The sequence below is a fragment of the Octopus bimaculoides genome, chromosome 1, assembly GCF_046866305.1.
Source record: "Octopus bimaculoides isolate indiv1 chromosome 1, ASM4686630v1, whole genome shotgun sequence".
NCBI classification, from domain to species: Eukaryota; Metazoa; Mollusca; class Cephalopoda; order Octopoda; family Octopodidae; genus Octopus; species Octopus bimaculoides.
In genome coordinates, this window is record NC_142928.1 from 174,343,669 (window position 1) to 174,361,821 (window position 18,153).

At 38.5% G+C, this 18,153-nt stretch overlaps 1 protein-coding gene and 1 long non-coding RNA gene across 5 annotated transcripts in view; one reads left to right on the forward strand and one right to left on the reverse strand.

The window, feature by feature from the left end:
- The window catches only part of LOC149137860 (uncharacterized), a 6,312-nt gene extending 1,660 nt beyond the window's left edge, over positions 1-4,652 (reverse strand). The window contains exon 1 of the long non-coding RNA XR_016244357.1: positions 4,515-4,652. This is a non-coding gene — a long non-coding RNA (uncharacterized LOC149137860). The remainder of the gene's footprint in view (positions 1-4,514) is intronic.
- LOC106872780 (large neutral amino acids transporter small subunit 1) overlaps positions 1-18,153 on the forward strand; it is an 84,270-nt gene that overhangs the window by 8,694 nt on the left and 57,423 nt on the right. Inside the window, exon 1 of one of the 4 annotated variants that reach the window (XM_052972682.2) lies at positions 1,976-2,267. The exons of 2 other annotated variants lie outside the window; for them this stretch is intronic. Coding sequence is in view for 1 of the 2 variants with exons in the window: in XM_014919879.3 (XP_014775365.1) it covers positions 4,555-4,749 (195 nt within the window). In the remaining variant the exon portion in view is untranslated. Of the gene's footprint in view, positions 1-1,975; positions 2,268-4,029; positions 4,750-18,153 lie in introns of those variants that run through there. One more of the 4 variants, XM_014919879.3, reaches the window with a different exon arrangement.

The following is an 18,153-nucleotide window of genomic DNA, read 5'->3' on the forward strand; positions in this document are numbered from 1 at the left end:
GTATGTATGTATGTATGTATGTATGTATGTATGTATGTATGTATGCATGCATGTATGTATGTAAGTATGTATGCAAGTATGCATGCATCCATATATGCATGTATGTATGAATGTATTATTTATGTACGTACGTACATACACATACACATTTACGTATAGGCATGGCTGTGTGGCTAAGAAATTTGTTCTCCAACCACTTAGTTTCTGGTTCAGTCCCACTACGTAGCACCTTGGTTATAGGAAAAATAACTTGTACTATATCTTCGGGCCAACTAAAGCCTTTTGAGTCGATTTGGCAGGCGGAAACTGAAAGAAACTCGAATATATATATTCTTTTATTCTTTTACTTGTTTCAGTCATTTGACTGCAGCCATGCTGGGGCACCGCCTTTAGTCTAACAAATCGACCCCAGGACTTATTCTTTGTAAGCTTAGTACTTATTCTATCGGTGTTTTTGCCGAACCACTAGGTTGCGGGGACGTAAACACACCAACATCAGTTGTCAAGCGATGGGGGGGCGGGGCAAACATAAGCATACACATATACATACATACATACATACATGCATATGTGTGTGTGTGTGTGAGTGTGTATATACGATGGGCTTCTTTCAGTTTCTGTCTACCAAATCCACTCACAAGGCTTTGGTCGGCTCGAGGCTATAGTAGAAGACACTTTCCCAAGGTGCCACGCAGTGGGACTGAACCCAGAACCATGTGGTTGGTAAGAAAGCTACTTACCACACAGCCACTCATATATATATATATATATATATATATTACTCTGATACAAGAACGTTGTTGACTGTAATTTCGAAGTTTCGGCCAGCTAAACCATCAGTGGACAGCGATGCATTAGAGTTAGACTTGCCTTTATGTAGTCTCTGTGCCTACAAGCAAAAGAGAAACACCTACAAGCTTGTTTATAAAGTTCTACATAATTAAATAAACAGTAAATAACAACATAACCCCGAATTTAATCAATTAAAAATTTTCCAAAACACCTTTCTATAACAGCCAAACATAAAAAATACTAATTACCACCCCACTCAAACCTACATACCCAAAGATGATTCTAATTAAGCAGAGACTATATAAAGGAAATACTAACTCTAATACATCGCAGTCCGACAATGGGTTAGCTGGCCGAAACTTCGAAGTCACTGTCAGCAACATGCTTGTATGAGAATAATAAATTTGTACTCTACAAAAGTATAGAGTAACCCATCAGATGAATGTAAAATTGTTTTTATTATAACTGAACATATAAACGAACACACACACACACACACACACACATTTAAGACAGGTTTCGTCCACTTAGGTTTTCCTCATATTCCCCTTCCTTTTACGTTTTCCTAACAGACATTAACTTACAGATATTCAAGCTGCATATGAGTAGCACGAACTTTACTGCATTCAGATAGCTAGCAAAAATCATTAGCACAGCTCTCCCCCGCTGATTAAGCTACTTAAGAAATCATACTTAAGTAATAAGAGACCTTATTTATTTCCTATATGGGCGCTGGACATCTGAGTTATACGATAGCGTTCAGATCACTAATATCAACACCTAGTGAACATCCAATTCCAGAAGCAGTAATAGAGTTTATCAAGTGCTACACTGACTTTGCAAGTTGCAGTTTTATCATCTAACGAAGCAGTTACTATTCACAGGGTGCTAAACCTGGTGGCTAAGGTACTGGGGTCAAGATTGTAAAGTCTTATATTCAGTTCCGGACTGGAAAGCGCGTTGTGTCCATGAGCAAGGCACATCATTTCACTCAGCTGAAATGAGAACCCGCATGAGTTACAAGTAACTTTGAAACAGACTGGCGTCCCGTTTAGTGGACATTTCTAAGGTGAGGGCAACGACTGCCTGACGTTCGGTTTCCGCTGCTGAAAGTCTACTATGGTAGAGAGAGTTACCCGTTGGATTCGTGTTGATGATTGTTGACAACGTATTAAAAGAGAGTAAGAGAGTTGTAGTGACGCATAATAGCAGATGCCATTTCCGGAGAGTTTATCCACGCATGCGCAGGGACTAGTTCCGGAGGGAATACAGGAAGAGTCTCATGCGCATGCGTAGTCATCCATATCCAAGCTTTCGCGCGGATTTCACCCTCTGCTCGTTGATCTTCGAAGAGCCTAGACGTCACAACAGAGTTCTCCCACAACCCAGCACTAGAGCTACACAGATAACCACGAAACTTCATTGACGGCGTCTCAGTAACCAAAGGGCGAAGTGCTGCCGAATTCCCTCCTAGTGTGAGTAGAAGTCTATTGTAATAAATATTGTTGTGTTGATAGTTTAGAGCCTGCGTTCCGTTGTCTTCTTCAAGAAATTAATGTACGGGAGCGGAGTACACCTAAAGTGTATAACCACTTCCCTACAGAGTGAAGAGGTCGTTGTCAATGATGTTGTTCAACCACTGACCTGCTCTCATCAAGAAAACCTTTGATCCAGTCACGGCAAACCCAACATTATTTTAAGACATACTATATGTAAGGACTGCATTATCCAGCTTGTCTATTCTTTTATTCTTTTATTTGTTCCAGTCATTTGACTGCAGCCATGCTGGAGCACCGCCTTTAGTCGAATAAATTGACCCCCAGAACTTATTCTTTGTAAGCCTAGTTCTTATTCTATCGGTCTTTTTTGCCGAACCGCTAAGTTACGGGGACGTAGACACGCCACTGTCGGTTGTCAAGCGATGGTGGGGAACAAACACAGACACACAAACACACACATACATATATATATGCATATATATATACGACGGGCTTCTTTTCATGTTCAGATATATAGGGGACTGTACAAAACTGTACTAGGCCTCTGACGGAAAATTTACGAAGTAGAACAAGAACCGTTTCAGACCCTACTGTGGGGCTCTCTTCTCAAAACATAAGTGATTGAGAGATTCTTTTTTCGTTTTAAGTTTGAAGAGCCTCATTAGATATACATCCATGGGTCCCTTCATGGGCTCTCCTGGCTGTTTGCGCCCCGGAACGATGTACTGGCCGAACTCCTGTTATAGGCCCTGATTCGGTAAGTCAAGTACGAAACAACGAGGTAAGAACAACATTCAGAAAAAAAAATTCGATCCACTGCACACTAAATAATACACTAAACATGTTACAGCATACCACCAGGTATTTAGAAGTTTTATATATAAAAAAAGGTTTTTTTTTTAAGTACCAGAACTGCTTTAAAACAGATGGACGATCGCATTGCGTTTCGTCGCATAGAAATACGCATACCAGGTGCAATACATAAATAAATAAATAAATAAATAAACACTCAAATTTTCTAAGTCTAGCAATTTTCGATTCACTTAAAAAAACTTCTACAAACCATACGCGACATCGTGTTTGAGAAAGTCTGTCCTGCAAAATTTAGAAATAAGCACTAATATTTAAAACTATTTATAAATACCGAAAACTAGCCATAACAATAAGTGAGCTGTCACCAAATTCAAGGAAAGTTACAAAATATAAGTAGAAATTATGTCTCTCTTTCATAACTCTTTATTCACAATAAAGTTACGTGTATACGCAAGGGAATATGATCAAGGGAAGAAGAGGGAGTGTGTTTTGGAAGGTGTTGTCTATTTACTATGATTTCTTCATAAAGAGCGTCGTCTGTTTACTAACATGATTTCATTATTTATGCTGAAAAGCGTCGTCTGTTTACTAACATGATTTCATTATTTATGCTGAAAAGCGTCGTCTGTTTACTAATATGTCATTTCACATAAATTGTACCAACAACTCTCGCAAGAGGATTTGCTTCTCCCGCCATCACCACTTCTCTCCGCTACCTGCCCATTATGTCGCAGAAGAATTTCATTGGACCACATTGCCTACAGCAACGCCTTTCATGTGAAAGCACGTGAAACGGTAAGAGCTGAAAGTCGTGCTCATGATTGGATATATATTGGATCTACAATAATGAAACGAACAAAAGAAAATAAGAGAAAAAGAATAAAGAGAAAGTGAATGAGAAACGGGGGCGAGAGAAGAATAAAATAGCTTTAATTGGGTGTTTGAGTTAAGCGGTTTGCAGTTTTATTTGTTCCTTTTTTTCTTTGCTGAGCCTTTGTTTTGTATTTTTTTCCAACTAAGCATTCTGATTGTAAAAGATATTTTTGTCAAATTCAACTATCTGCCAATCTGTGTAAGATAAGTTTAAATTATTAGATTAACCACAACTGAATATTGAACTTTTCTAATTATTCTGCTGTTGTAATTCCTTATTCTCTAATGTCTTTTCAGTATTAATTTGAATAACAAATATTTGTGAGTGTGTGTGTGTATATGTGTGTGTGCATGTGTGTGTGGGGGTAGATGTCAGAATTGGTACACAAAACACTGTTATGCATATAAACTCAAACTAATGTAAAAACATATGCATCGATGTATCAATACAAAGCTATTATTCAGTCTTTAGTTACATGCATATAAAGTACGACAAATAATAGTAGAAATCAGATACTAATCTGTTGGCCTACACACAGTTCACAGTTTACATCGTTCCACGGGAGAATTCTCGATCATGGTCGCTGATAGTAACAAAAAGTCTCCTCCAAGCAGGACATCCGATGACAGTTCACAAACAAGTGATAGTAAAAGTCCCGTGAAACTGCAAAAAAGGATTGGGCTTTTTTCTAGCATCGGTATAATCATTGGTACAATTATTGGATCAGGAATATTTGTCACGCCCCGAGGAGTCTACGAAGGAGCCGGGTCTGTAAGTATTTCTTTCGTTTTTGGTGCATTTCTTAAAAGTTAAAGTTATGTATGATATTCCATTTTAGCTCCATCCTTTCAGTTTTATAATGTTTAAGAATTATTTTCTATCACATTTCTCTCTCTCTCTCTCTCTCTCTCTCTCTCTCTCTCTCTCTCTCTCTCTCTCTCCCTCTCTCTCTCTGTCTTTCTCTCTTATTTGACATGACAAATCAGTAATGAAACCGAAATTTCAAATCTCAACACACACCACACACACACACACACACACACACACACTGTCACTTTACAAATGTTCTCTTTGATGCAGTCGTACTAAGTATACTATATTTGCACGTCTATCTCTGTGCGTGCCACTGGTTTTTGCTACTATATATGAATCTGAATGTATAGGTACAAATAGAGAAGCGCGCACGCACACACACGCACACGCACACACAACGCACACGCACACACACACAAACATACACACACACACACAAACAAACAAACAAACATACACTGCGTGCGTTAAAGTATTTCATTAAAGATACTTTATCCTCCGTTCTCACCTGCTTTGACAGATATCAATTAAATCCTCCCAACTTTACTTCCCAAGACTAACACTTATGTTATTTATTATAGTAATTCTTATCTGACCTCTTATATTTGATATAGATATCTTCACTCAAACATCATTTCTTTTTTTGTGTTGTTATCAATCTATAATTGTCAATACCTGTTCAGGCGTATATTACATTTTTATTAACAATTAACAAGTCAATGATTTTATTTTGGTAAACTCAAGCTTAACCCTTGCGTTCTATCACCACGGTCGGCCCAAGGGTTGCTAGCGACCCGGGTAAGCTGAATTTTGACGCCCTTATTATTATTATTATTATTATTATTATTATTATTATTATTATTATTATTATTATTATTATTATTATTATTATTCAGTAGTTTTATTTTTATAACGTGCTTTCACTTCACTACCGAGCGCAGCTCTGTGCGCCTTGGGTATGTGCTGTGGTTTGCTGTGGTGCTCTTATGTTTACTGTATTGAAAGTGTTTTGCGTAGAATGTGTGCAGTACCCAGTAGTGCAATTTTCTGTATGTTATATATATTTGTAAGTCCTGGTGTTTTTGTTATGTATTTGTCTGAATATCTTTTTATTATACCTAAGGCACCTACTATGATAGGAATTGTTTCTGTTTTTAGATTCCACATTCGAGTTATCTCTATTTCCAGGTCTTTGTATTTTGAAAGTTTTTCCATTTCTTTTAGAGAAACGTTGTCATCTGCTGGTATTGAAACATCAATTAGAAGGCATTTTTTTCCTTCATGATCTTTGACAACTATATCTGGTCTATTTGCCTTAATTTCTCTATCTGTGTGTATTGGCATATCCCAGAGTATGGTTGCTTTCTCGTTTTCTGTGACCTTTTCTGGCGTGTGTTTATACCATCTTTTTTCTGTTGCTATTCCATAATGTTGGCATAGCTTCCAGTGTATATAGGTCCCAGCTCTGTCGTGTCTGTGAATATATTCCTTCTTAGCCAGGACTGGGCAGCCAGAGATAATATGATTTATTGTTTCTTGTCGATCTCCACATATTCTACAGTTACTTCTTATATTTCTTTTCATTATGTCTTTTTGGTAATTTCTGGTGGGGAGGCTTTGGTCTTGTGCAGCAATTAAAAATCCTTCAGTCTCTGCTTTGAGTCCTGAGCTTCTCAGCCATTGCTGGGATTTTCCTCTGTCTATTTCTTTCGCATTTAGTTTAGCCCAGTATTTACCATGTAGGGGCTTTTCTTGCCATCGTTTTATCATGGTCCGTTGCTGTTCTAGTTTTAGTTTGGATTTCATTTGTTTTATAGCTTTTGTTGTTTCTTCTTCTTCTTCTTCGTATTTGTTAGGTAGATTGATTTCTTGTTTGTATTTGTCAGCTTCCTTAAATACTGAAAACAGTTTTTTGTTTTGCTCGTGTTTTGTGGCTATTTGTATTAGTTTCCCTTGCTTCTGGAGTAGGTATTTTTGCAGTCCTATGGTGGTTATTTTATAATAGTTTTCTAGCTGTATAAGACCCCTGCCACCTTCTGTGCGTTGTATATATAGCCTTTCTATGTCAGATTTTGGGTGGTGCATCCTATATCCTGTCATTATTTTTCTTGTTTTCCTGTCTATTTTACATAGTTCGTTTAGTGTCCAGTTAAGGATGTTGTAGCTGTAGCTTATAACTGGGACAGCTAAAGTGTTGATACCCATTATCTTGTTTTTAGCATTGAGCTCTGTTTTTAGTATTGATCTAACTCGTCTATAGTACTCTTTCTTTATTTTTTCTTTCATTTGTGTATGTTGTATCCTATCTAGTTCATTGACTCCTAAATACTTATATGGTTGGCTTTCGTCTAGTTCTCTTATTTCATTGGCTTTATCTAGTGTTATATTGCTACTTTTAACTAATTTTCCTCTTTTCAGGGTTGCTTTGGCACATTTTTCTAATCCGAATTTCATTTCTATTTCCTTGGTAAAGCCGTGTACTGTCTGTAGTAGTGTTTCTAGCTCTTTGTCGTTTTTTGCATATAATTTTAGGTCATCCATATATAGAAGGTGGCTGACTGTTTTTCCATAGCATTTGTAACCGCATCCAGTTCTATTTAGCAATTCTGTTAGAGGTGTGAGTGCCAGGCAGAACAGGAGTGGAGAGAGCGTGTCTCCCTGGAATATTCCTCTTCTAATGGGGATGGCTTTCGTTTTCACAAGTCCCTCTTTTGTTTGGAGCTGTAGCACTGTCTGCCATTTGTTCATTGAGTGCTCTATGTATTTTATGATAATTGGTGCCACCTTGTTTATGGCTAGTGTTTCCAGAATCCACGTGTGGGGAACACTGTCGAAAGCCTTTTGGTAGTCCACCCAGGCCATACTGAGGCCTTTCTTCTTTCTGCGGCTGTCTTCAGTTATGGCTTTATTGATCAATAATTGATCTTTACAGCCGTATGAGCCCTTGCAGCATCCCTTCTGCTCTTCTGGAAGCAGGTTGTTATTTTCCAGGTGTTTACTCACTCTCTGTGATATTATTGCAGTAAAGGCTTTGTAGATCGTAGGGAGACAGGTTATAGGTCTATAGTTTTGTGGTTTCTCCGTTTCCGTGGATTTGGGGATTAAGATGGTTTTCCCTTTTGTGAGCCATTCAGGCATTGTTTCTGGATCTGCTATTATGTTGTTAAAGTTTTCTGCCAGCTTTTTATGCATTGCTGGCAGGTGTTTTAACCAGAAATTGGGGATCTTGTCGTGTCCAGGTGCTTTCCAGTTGCTTAGTCTTTGCAGTGTCTGGGTGACCTCTTCAGTTGTTATAGGGGCCCAGAGTTGCTCAGGTGCTAAGTTCGTTGTTTTAATGGTCCTTTTTTGGGGTTGTTGCTTCACCGACCATATTTGTTTCCAGAATTTCTCTAGTTCTTCTGCTGTTGGTGCTGAAGTAATGTCTATTTTATTTTTACCCAGTTCTTGGTAGAGTTTTTTGGGGTTGGATTTGAACTGTTTGTTTTGTTCAAAGAAACGTTGGCGTTTCTCATACCGGCGGATCCTCTGTGCTTTGGCAAGGATGTCTTGCTTTAGTTTTTCTTTTGCCTCAGGTAAGTCTTTTTCTGTAATGCTGTATTTGTACAGTATTTTTGTTTTCTTCTTGTTACTTAGTAGTGTTGATTGTTTACTAATTTCGTTGAGAATCGATAAATCTTTTCTCTTTTTTTAAATTTTGTTCTGGATGTTATTTATCCACAAGGTCTGTTTGGGTGGTAGAACTCCTGTTCGGATGGGTTTGAGTGAGTATCCTGCTTCTTTTGTGGCTGCAGTGGCTGCCGCATATATCATGTCATTTAGCTCAGTGATATTGCCTGTTGTTTCTGTGGTTGTTAGTTCCGTGACGGCCAGGTTTATGCTATTTATTATTGATGTTGTTTTATTGTCTATTTTGATTTTTGGGAGATATAATCTGTGGTCCATTCTAAGATCTGTGGTTTTCAGTTCTTCGGTTATTTTCATTTTCATAGTATCGTAATTATTAGGTTTCCCTTCGTTATTTCCAGGCTTTATATTTGTTTATTATTATTATTATTATTATTATTTTATGTTTGACTTTTGCTTTGCATTTGCACAAGTTGGATCCAAGTCTCACCCAGAGACCTCAAGAGACAACAAGTTAGAAGTTCGTGTAGGTGTTATGCCTAGGGTACCATATCATTGGATTTCTACATAGTGTTGTTCTAGAGGATGTTTGAGAAACCATAAGAAAATTGTGTGTTTGTTTTAAAACTTGAGATCACATAGACAGTATTTTACGTAGGATATGGGCAGTTTCCATGAGCACTATCTTTTAAACTTCAGCAATTTTGGGGTTTCCTGGTATCTGAGCTAGGTAGTAATCAGCCCGTTTCGCTGTCATTCCCAGGGCACCTATGACAATAGGTATTGTTTTAGTCTTATTATTATTATTATTATTATTATTATTATTATTATTATTATTATTATTATTAAGACAAACATTTTTCTCTTTGGCCAATCTCTGATGAACTTCTTCAAGTTTCACGTGGAAAGTAAAATAAGGGTAGAGAGGGAAGTGTTGTCTTCTGGCCAGTTTGCTGAAAGGTGGATGAAAGTGGCGAGGATGGTGCGAGTGAACGGGCCTGCCTTGAACATACACCTGTAGTTGGAAGAAAAAAAGGAAATGAAAGGGCACCTACCCCAAAAATCAGGGTACCCATGGCTATTTTTAAGGGTTTTTTCATGAGCATCCCTCGAACGTCTCCTCTTTACTGAGGACTACACACTCTCTACTGAGGAAAACCCTAACAACACACATACACACACACTTTATTATTTTTTTTGTCCTATGCTGTCCATAATGTTTTTCTTAATGTAAACCCTTGTGGTTAATAAAGAAATCATCATCATCATCATCATCATTGTTATTATTGAGTAAGAGAGCAGTCATCAAAGTGACACTGGGGTAAAATATACGAAGCCCAATATACTCATCATGACTACTCGTCTGATAAGAGTACACCAGGCACATGCATCACAACCATATGTGCGTGACATGGTGATCTCATATCAAGATAAACAGCGCATTACCTTGCAGGTGGGGCCCAGTTAGAGTTTTCTTCAGGTCGAGTAGCCCATCCCGCTCAAAAATTCTCTGAATGATAATGATAATCCTTTCTATTATAGGCACAATGCCTGAAATTTTACGGGAGGAAACTAGTCGATTACATCGAATCCAGTGTTTCACCCCGAAATGATGAAAGACAGAGTCGACCTGGGCAGAATTTGAACTCAGAACACAGCGACAGACGAAATACCTCTTAGCATTTCGCCCGGCGTGCTATATTATTATTATTATTATTATTATTATTATTATTATTATTATTATTATTATTATTATTATTATATGAAAACACAGTTTATTTTGCTGGCTATGACGGACAGTGTCAGCTGTCCACAGCCAGCAGACTAAGGTGACACTTATTTACTGGTCATGCTTCAAAAACCCTGCGAAGAATTCTTGCAGTTCCAAGCAATGCTGATTTTTGTAGGGGTTCTACCTTCATACTTGCGCCGATATTTTTCAGCCATGTTGGAAGCTGAGTGCTGATACTTCCAAGTGCACCAAATACTATTGGTATTACGTCTACTCTCTTCATTGACTACAACCTTCGTATTTCCCATTTCAAATCGTCATAGTTGTTTATTTTTTCTTCTCCTTTCACATTGATACTGTTGTCACCAGGGCATGCTATTTTGATTATCATACATGTTCTTTCTTTTTTATTCACCTCGACAATGTCTGGTTTCCGATGTCTGGTCAGGTGATCGCACTGGATCATTGCATCCCACAGAATTTGGCAATTCTCATTTTCGGTGACTCCTTCATTATTATTATTATTATTATTATTATTATTATTATTATTATTATTAAAGACGTCGCACAATATCCATTATCGTGATTTTGTTGATTGAAGATATTGTATGCACCGGAGGTTTATACTGTCTGTCGAGTCACAACAAGAACCTCAGACAGTGCGCGTGCAGTTCCAAGTAACGCCGATTTTTGCAATACACCTAGATTGTAGGCTATTTCTAAAGTTTCCAGATTTTTTTTTCAGGTTGGGTGGTATCGAACCCAATGCTCCGATGACAATTGGGACAACCTTTATGTTTGACTCTCGTAGCTGCCACATCTTAGCGATTTCAGTTTTTATTATTATTATTATTATTATTATTATTATTATTATTATTATTATTATTATTATTATTATTATTATTAAGGCGGCGGGCTGGCAGAATCTTTAGCATGCCGGGCAAAATGTTATGCGGTATTTCGCCCGTCTTTACGTTCTGAGTTCAAATTCCGCCGAGGTCGACTTTGCCTTTCATCCTTTCGGGGTCGATGAAAGAACTACCAGTTAAGTACTGGGGGTCGATGTAATCGACTGTCCTCCTCCCCACAAATTTCAAGCCGTGTACCTATAAGTAGAAAGGATAATTATTATTATTATATGTTTGACTTTTGCTTTGTATTTGTACAAGTTGACTCCAAGTGTCATCCAGAGACCTCTAGAGACAACAAGTTAGAAGTTCAAGTTGGTGTTATGCCTAGGGTGTCATATATTTGGTTTTTCACATAGTATTGTGCTAGAGAATGTTTAAGAAAACAAGAAAATTATAAGTTTGTTTTAAAATTTGAGATTACATAGACAGTATTTTACGTAGGATATGGGCAGTTCCCATGAGTACTACCTTTTGAATTTCTGCCATTTTGGCGTTTCCTGGTATCTGAGCTAGGTAGGAATCAGCCCCTTTCCTAAGGCACCTATGACAACAGGTATTGTTTTAGTCTTCAGGTTCCACATTTTGCCAATTTCTATTTCAATATCTTTATACTTGCTCAGTTTTTGGTAGGTCTTGACAAATACATTTATGTCGATTGAGATAGTCATATCAATGAGGAGGCATGATTTTTGCCTGAAGTCTTTCAGTATGATGTCTGGCCTATTCGCATCCGTCTTTCTGTCAGTTTGAACGGTGAAGTTCCAGAGGAGTGAGATGTGATCATTTTCAAGCACTGGAGGTGGTTTGTGTTCCCACCAATTTTTATCATGGGGCAGGTTCAGGTTTTTGCAAATTACCCAGTGAATATACTGTGCTGCTCTACCATGCCTGTTGAGATACTCAGTAGGCGCAAGAAGACTGCACATGGAGAAAACATGATCAATGGTTTCATTCTGTTGTTTACATACACGACATGTTGGGCTACTGCCGTTCTTTAATAAGTTGGCCTGGCAGCTCCTTGTAGGTAGGCATTGATCTTGGGCTGCTATGATAAACCCTTCTGATTTCAAGCCAGAAGACACTAACCATTGATGGGTAAGGGCTTTGTCAACATCGGTATTATTAAGCTCGCTTTGGGTGTTTGCCATTGAAAGGATTTTCATGCCATTTGTCAGTAGGAATGTCTAAGGAAGCAGTTTTAGCACGGGTTTTCATACGCTTAGCTTCTCTTGTGCTTGTTTCCAGTACGTCTAATTCTGGGATTTGTTGCATTTGGAATTCACTTAGATATTTCTTTGCCTGTTTTGTTACTGAGTATGATGCTTTCTTGTTTTCATGCTTTAAGACAAGTTTTAACATCCAGTCATCAGAGTTTTTCAGGTAGGTGTTTAGGTTGTAGTAACGCCGTGCGCATGCGTAGTCTCACGCATGCGTGGAATTAAACAAGCAAGCGTTCCCGCTTAATTCTATCTCTTTTACGGTCGTGATAAGCTGTCTCTCTACATCTTTCGGACTTACACTCGACAGCTCGCTTGCAACTACATACCCACGTCCCAACAACTATGCTCACACACAACAGAAGCTGTAACAACAAGAACTAAAGATGTATATATTTACCACCTAAATAAAGTGTTGTTTAAGTTGATAGTCTGGAGTTCAGCGTTCCGTTATATTCTTTAATTTTATAGTAGGAAAGTCAGGTATACATCTAAAGATATATAACCCACTTTCTACTAAAAGGTCATTTATGGCTATTATTATTATTATTATTATTATTATTATTATTATTATTATTATTATTATTATTATTATTATTATCATTAAGGCGATGAGGTGGAAGAATCCTTGTTAGCACGTCGAACAAAAATGTTTAGCGGTGGATTTTGCCTTTCATCCTTTTCAGGGTCGATAAAACAGTTGTGCACTCTCCTGAAATTGTTGGCCTTGTGCCAAAAATTTGAAACTTTTATTATTGTTGTTGTCGTTGTTGTTGTTGTTATTGTTGTTGTTGTTGGCGACGGCGACGGCGGCGGCGAGCTGGAAAAGTCGTTAGCACACCGGATAAAATCTTTAGCATCATTTCAACCGTCTATTCGTTATGTACTCAAATTTCGTCGAGACCGACTTTGTCTTCCATCTTTTCGGGGTTTTTGATTAAACTACGAGTTCAGAACTGGAGTCAAGGTAATCGATCTCCCCATCTCATAGAATTTCACGCTTTGTACCCATAGTGGAAAGGATTAGGTTGACTTTGCCTTTCATCCTTTCGCGGTCGATAAAATAAGTACCAGTTGATCGTTGGGGATCTTACCTTCTTCCCTGAAATTGCTGTCCTTGTGCCAAAATTTGAAGCCAGTATTGTTATTATTATTATTATTATTATTATTATTATTCAGTAGTTTTATTTTTATAACGTGCTTTCACTTCACTACCGAGCACAGCTCTGTGTGCCTTGGGTATGTGCTGTGGTTTGCTGTGATGCTCTTATGGTTACTGTATTGAAAGTGTTTTGCGTAGGATGTGTGCAGTGCCCAGTAGTGCAATTTTCTGTATGTTATATATATTTGTAAGTCCTGGTGTTTTTGTTATGTATTTGTCTGAATATTTTTTTTATTATACCTAAAGCACCTACTATGATAGGAATTGTTTCTGTTTTTAGATTCCACATTCGAATAACCTCTATTTCCAGGTCTTTGTATTTTGAAAGTTTTTCCATTTCTTTTAGGGAAACATTGTCATCTGCTGGTATTGATACATCAATTAGAAAGCATTTTTTTTCTTCATGATCTTTGACAACTATATCTGGTTTATTTGCCTTAATTTCTCTATCTGTGTGTATTGGCATATCCCAGAGTATGGTTGCTTTCTCGTTTTCTGTGACCTTTTCTGGCGTGTGTTTATACCATCTTTTTTCAGTTGTTATTCCATAGTGTTGGCATAGCTTCCAGTGTATATAGGTCCCAGCTCTGTCGTGTCTGTGAATATATTCCTTCTTAGCCAGGACTGAGCAGCCAGAGATAATATGATTTATTGTTTCTTGTCCATCTCCACATATTCTACAGTTACTTGTTATGTTTCTTTTCATTATACGTTTTTGGTCATTTCTGGTGGGGAGGCTTTGGTCTTGTGCAGCAATTAAAAATCCTTCAGTCTCTGCTTTGAGTCCTGAGCTTCTCAACCATTGCTGGGATTTTTCTCTGTCTATTTCTTTTGCATTTAGTTTAGCCCAGTATTTACCATGTAGGGGCTTTTCTTGCCATCGTTTTATCATGGTCCGTTGCTGTTCTAGTTTTAGTTTGGATTTCATTTGTTTTATAGCTTTTGTTGTTTCTTCTTCGTATTTGTTAGGTAGATTGATTTCTTGTTTGTATTTGTCAGCTTCCTTAAATATTGAAAACAGTTTTTTGTTTTGCTCGTGTTTTGTGGCTATTTGTATTAGTTTTCCTTGCTTCTGGTGTAGGTATTTTTGAAGTCCTATGGTGGTTATTTTATAATAGTTTTCCAGCTGTATAAGACCCCTGCTGCCTTCTGTGCGTTGTATATATAGCCTTTCTATGTCAGATTTTGGGTGGTGCATCCTATATCCTGCCATTATTTTTCTTGTTTTATGATTATTATTATTGTTATTATTCAACACTTGATAGTTTCAAGTAGACTTTTACTGCATCGCCTGCTACACTTCTGTGTTGCTGGGGTGCATGCAGCATTGTGTGTTCTTTTTTGTTGGTGGTGGAATGCAAACTCTTCTCGGTATTGCATTGCATCAGTTTGTATTCTTATAGGGTCTTGTTGTAGTCTTTCGTATAAGTGCTTGTATTGTGTGTGTAATGTGAGTTGTGTTCTTCTGTTGGGTATCCGGCCTGTAAAGTACCTGTTGTGGTGGTTGTTTATTTTATTGGATATTTACTGTATAAAGTGTGCCTTGTGTTTGTGGATTGTTTTGTTTGGGTCATATTATTGTATTGATAGTGTCTTGCGTAGGATGTAGTCTGTTCCTAGCATGGCTATTTTTTGGATAGTATATAGTGTTGAAGGTCCGGGTACACCTTCTACGTTTTTGTTCGTATGTTTTTTTTTTTATCATATCCACTGCTCCAATTATTACTGGTATTGTTTTCACCTTCACACCCCACATCTTGGACTCTTCAATTCCGAGGTCTTTGTACTTTGACAATTTCTCTATTTTTTATGGGGCAATATTTTGGTCATGTCATCATCATGTAAGGCAGCAAACTAACAGAATCCTTAATACGCCGGACAAAATGCTTAGCGGCATACCGTCGCCTTTACATTCCAAGTTCAAATGCTACCGAGGTCGACTTAACCTTTCGTCATTTCAGGGTCTATGAAATAAGTACCAGTCAAGCATTGAGGTCCCTTCCCCACAAATTTCAGGCCTTGTATCTTTAGTAGAAGAGATTATTATTATCATCATCATCTTTATTCTGCCATGATCGACTTTGCTTTTCATCCTTCCGGGTCGATGAAATAAGTACCAGTTGAGCACTGGAAATTATTATGAACTTTCTTCCGGCTCATTACGTTCTAAATTCAAATCCCGCTGTCAACTTTACCCTTGCAAGGTCGATAAAATAAAGTACCAATCCATTACAGGGGTCGATGTAATCTCCTACCCTCCTCCCCTAAAAAGCCGCCACTCTTGGGCCCAAATTTGAAACCATTACTACTACTACTACTACTACAAAGGGGAAAATGGCAAACGTAGGAATAGAATTTATTACAATATACTAGTAAAAGAGAACAGTTCAAACACATCAAAGTTTTGAATCTTGTCAGTGATATAATTAAGAGAGAGAGGGGGGAGACAGACAGACAGACAGAGACAGAGAATGTATTTACATTACTGGCAAGTATCTCAATATACACTGGTGCCTTAACTTACGAATTTAATTCGTTCCGTGACGGAGCTCGTAACTCAAATTACTCGTATGTCAAATCAATTTTCCCCATTGAAATGAATTGAAATGCTATTAATCCGTTCGCTCCTCTCCTAAAAACATCACAGTTTTTTTTTTTTTTTTTTGTTACATATTTTTAAATAAGAAAAATGTACTTATAAATAACGAATACAGTATTAAAAAAAAATACAATAGAATGTATTGCAATAAACTGGTTTTATTAAGTATAGTGTACAACATTTACCTTTGAGATCAGACGACTTGAGGATGCTGACGGAGGCGGAGGAGAAAGGCTGAACTGAATAACTAAATGTTATTCGCTGATTTTTGCCCTTTTCGCCACGCTTACCTCACTTTCATCTGCAGGAGTTTTCGATAAAAATTTGTCCAATGAGGTCTGTTTCATCCTCCCTTTTGGAATGTTTCTGAAATGAGTCAGGCAAGTGTCATTAAATAATGCCGTCACACGCCCAGTTGCAACTTTTTCTGGGTGTTTTTTTTTTTTATAAAGTCTGAAAGTTTCTCCCACATTCCCAATATTTCCTTTATCGCACTTGTACAGATAACCTCCTCCGCGTCACTTATTTCCTGCAAAACCTCCGTGTGCTGCTGCTGCAGCTGTAGCTCCTTTAGCTCCTCCTTTGTCAGTTCCTCGGAGTGCCCCGCGACTGATGTCACCTTCATTCATGTCCAGGCTCATGGACTTACCAAGGGATACAATCTCCTCCACCGCTACCACTTCGGGTTCGAGTCTTTCAAAGTTCGTTTCGGACACAACCTCAGATCACAGCTTCTTCCACGCAGAAGTCAATGTCCTCTTTGTAACACCCTTCCAGGGCATATCGATAATTCTGAGGCAGATAATGATGTTATAGTGGTCCTTCCAGAACTGTCGAAGGGTGAGATTTATACTCTCCGTCGCCTCAAAGCATCGGCGGAACAGGCGCTTGATGAAGAGCTTCTGGAAATTAGAAAACACCTTCTGGTCCATGGACTGCAGGATAGGGGTGGTGTTAGGTGGAAGGTAAAGAACCTTTATAAACTTGAACTCTTCGAGAATGTCATCTTCGAGGTTAGATGGGTGAGCAGGTGCATTGTCCAGGACGAGAAGGGCTTGCAGGGGTAGGTTATTTTCCTGGAGATATTTCTTAACATAAGGACCAAAGACCAAATTCACCCACTCCACAAAGAACTGCCTGGTGACCCACGCCCTCAGGTTTGCCCTCTACATAACCTGCAGTTTTTCTTTCAGAATCTTATGTGACTTAAAGGCTCTGGGGTTTTCCGAATCATAAGCGAGTAGCGGCTTAATCTTGCAGTCGCCGCTCGCATTGGCGCACAGTACTAGGGTTAGCTTAACCTTCATGAGTTTGTGGCCAGGCATCCTTTTCTTCTCTGCCGTTATATAAGTCATCCTTGGCATCTTCTTCCCAAAAAGTCCTACCTCATCACAGTTGAAGACTTGCTGGCGGGGGGGGGGGGGGGTATCCATCGGCTGCTATAATTCCGGCAAACGTTTCGAGGTAATCCTCAGTTGACTTTATATCCCCGCTGGCTGCCTCATCATGCCTGACAAGGGAATGGATGCCGGTCCTCCTTTTAAAATTCTTTAAACGGCTCGCCCGATGCCTCGTCCATACAAGTGCCTGGGGTCTGCTGCAGCAAATCACCATATATAGCTCGTGCCTTCTCGCAGATTATAGTCTCCGTCACGGTATCTCCTGCGAGCTGCTTCTCCGTCAACAACACCATCAGCAGCTTCTCCATATTTTCATGGATAGATGTCTGCTGTTTAGAAATCATTTTAACGCCCTTGGCTGGCGTTATAGCCTTTAACGACTCCTTCTGCATCGGTATGGTGCAGATCGTAGAAGTGTTACGATCGTACTGCTTCGCCAAGTCAACTACATGCACCACCTTGGTCGTGTTTTTCGATAATTTCTTTTTTTAATTCAATGCACATCATCCGCTTCTTCTCAACACTGTCCTTCGCACTCACTTTCTTCGGACCCATGGTTGGAAAAACGAAGTTTTGCAAAATAACTGCAATCACAGTTGCGAGCACAACACTGATGCTTCTAACCTGGAACGACTAAGTAAGTATTTTGCCACCCATCTAGCTAACGATCCACTAACGATCTTCGCACTTGCTAACACGCATGTCTGTCTCGCTATC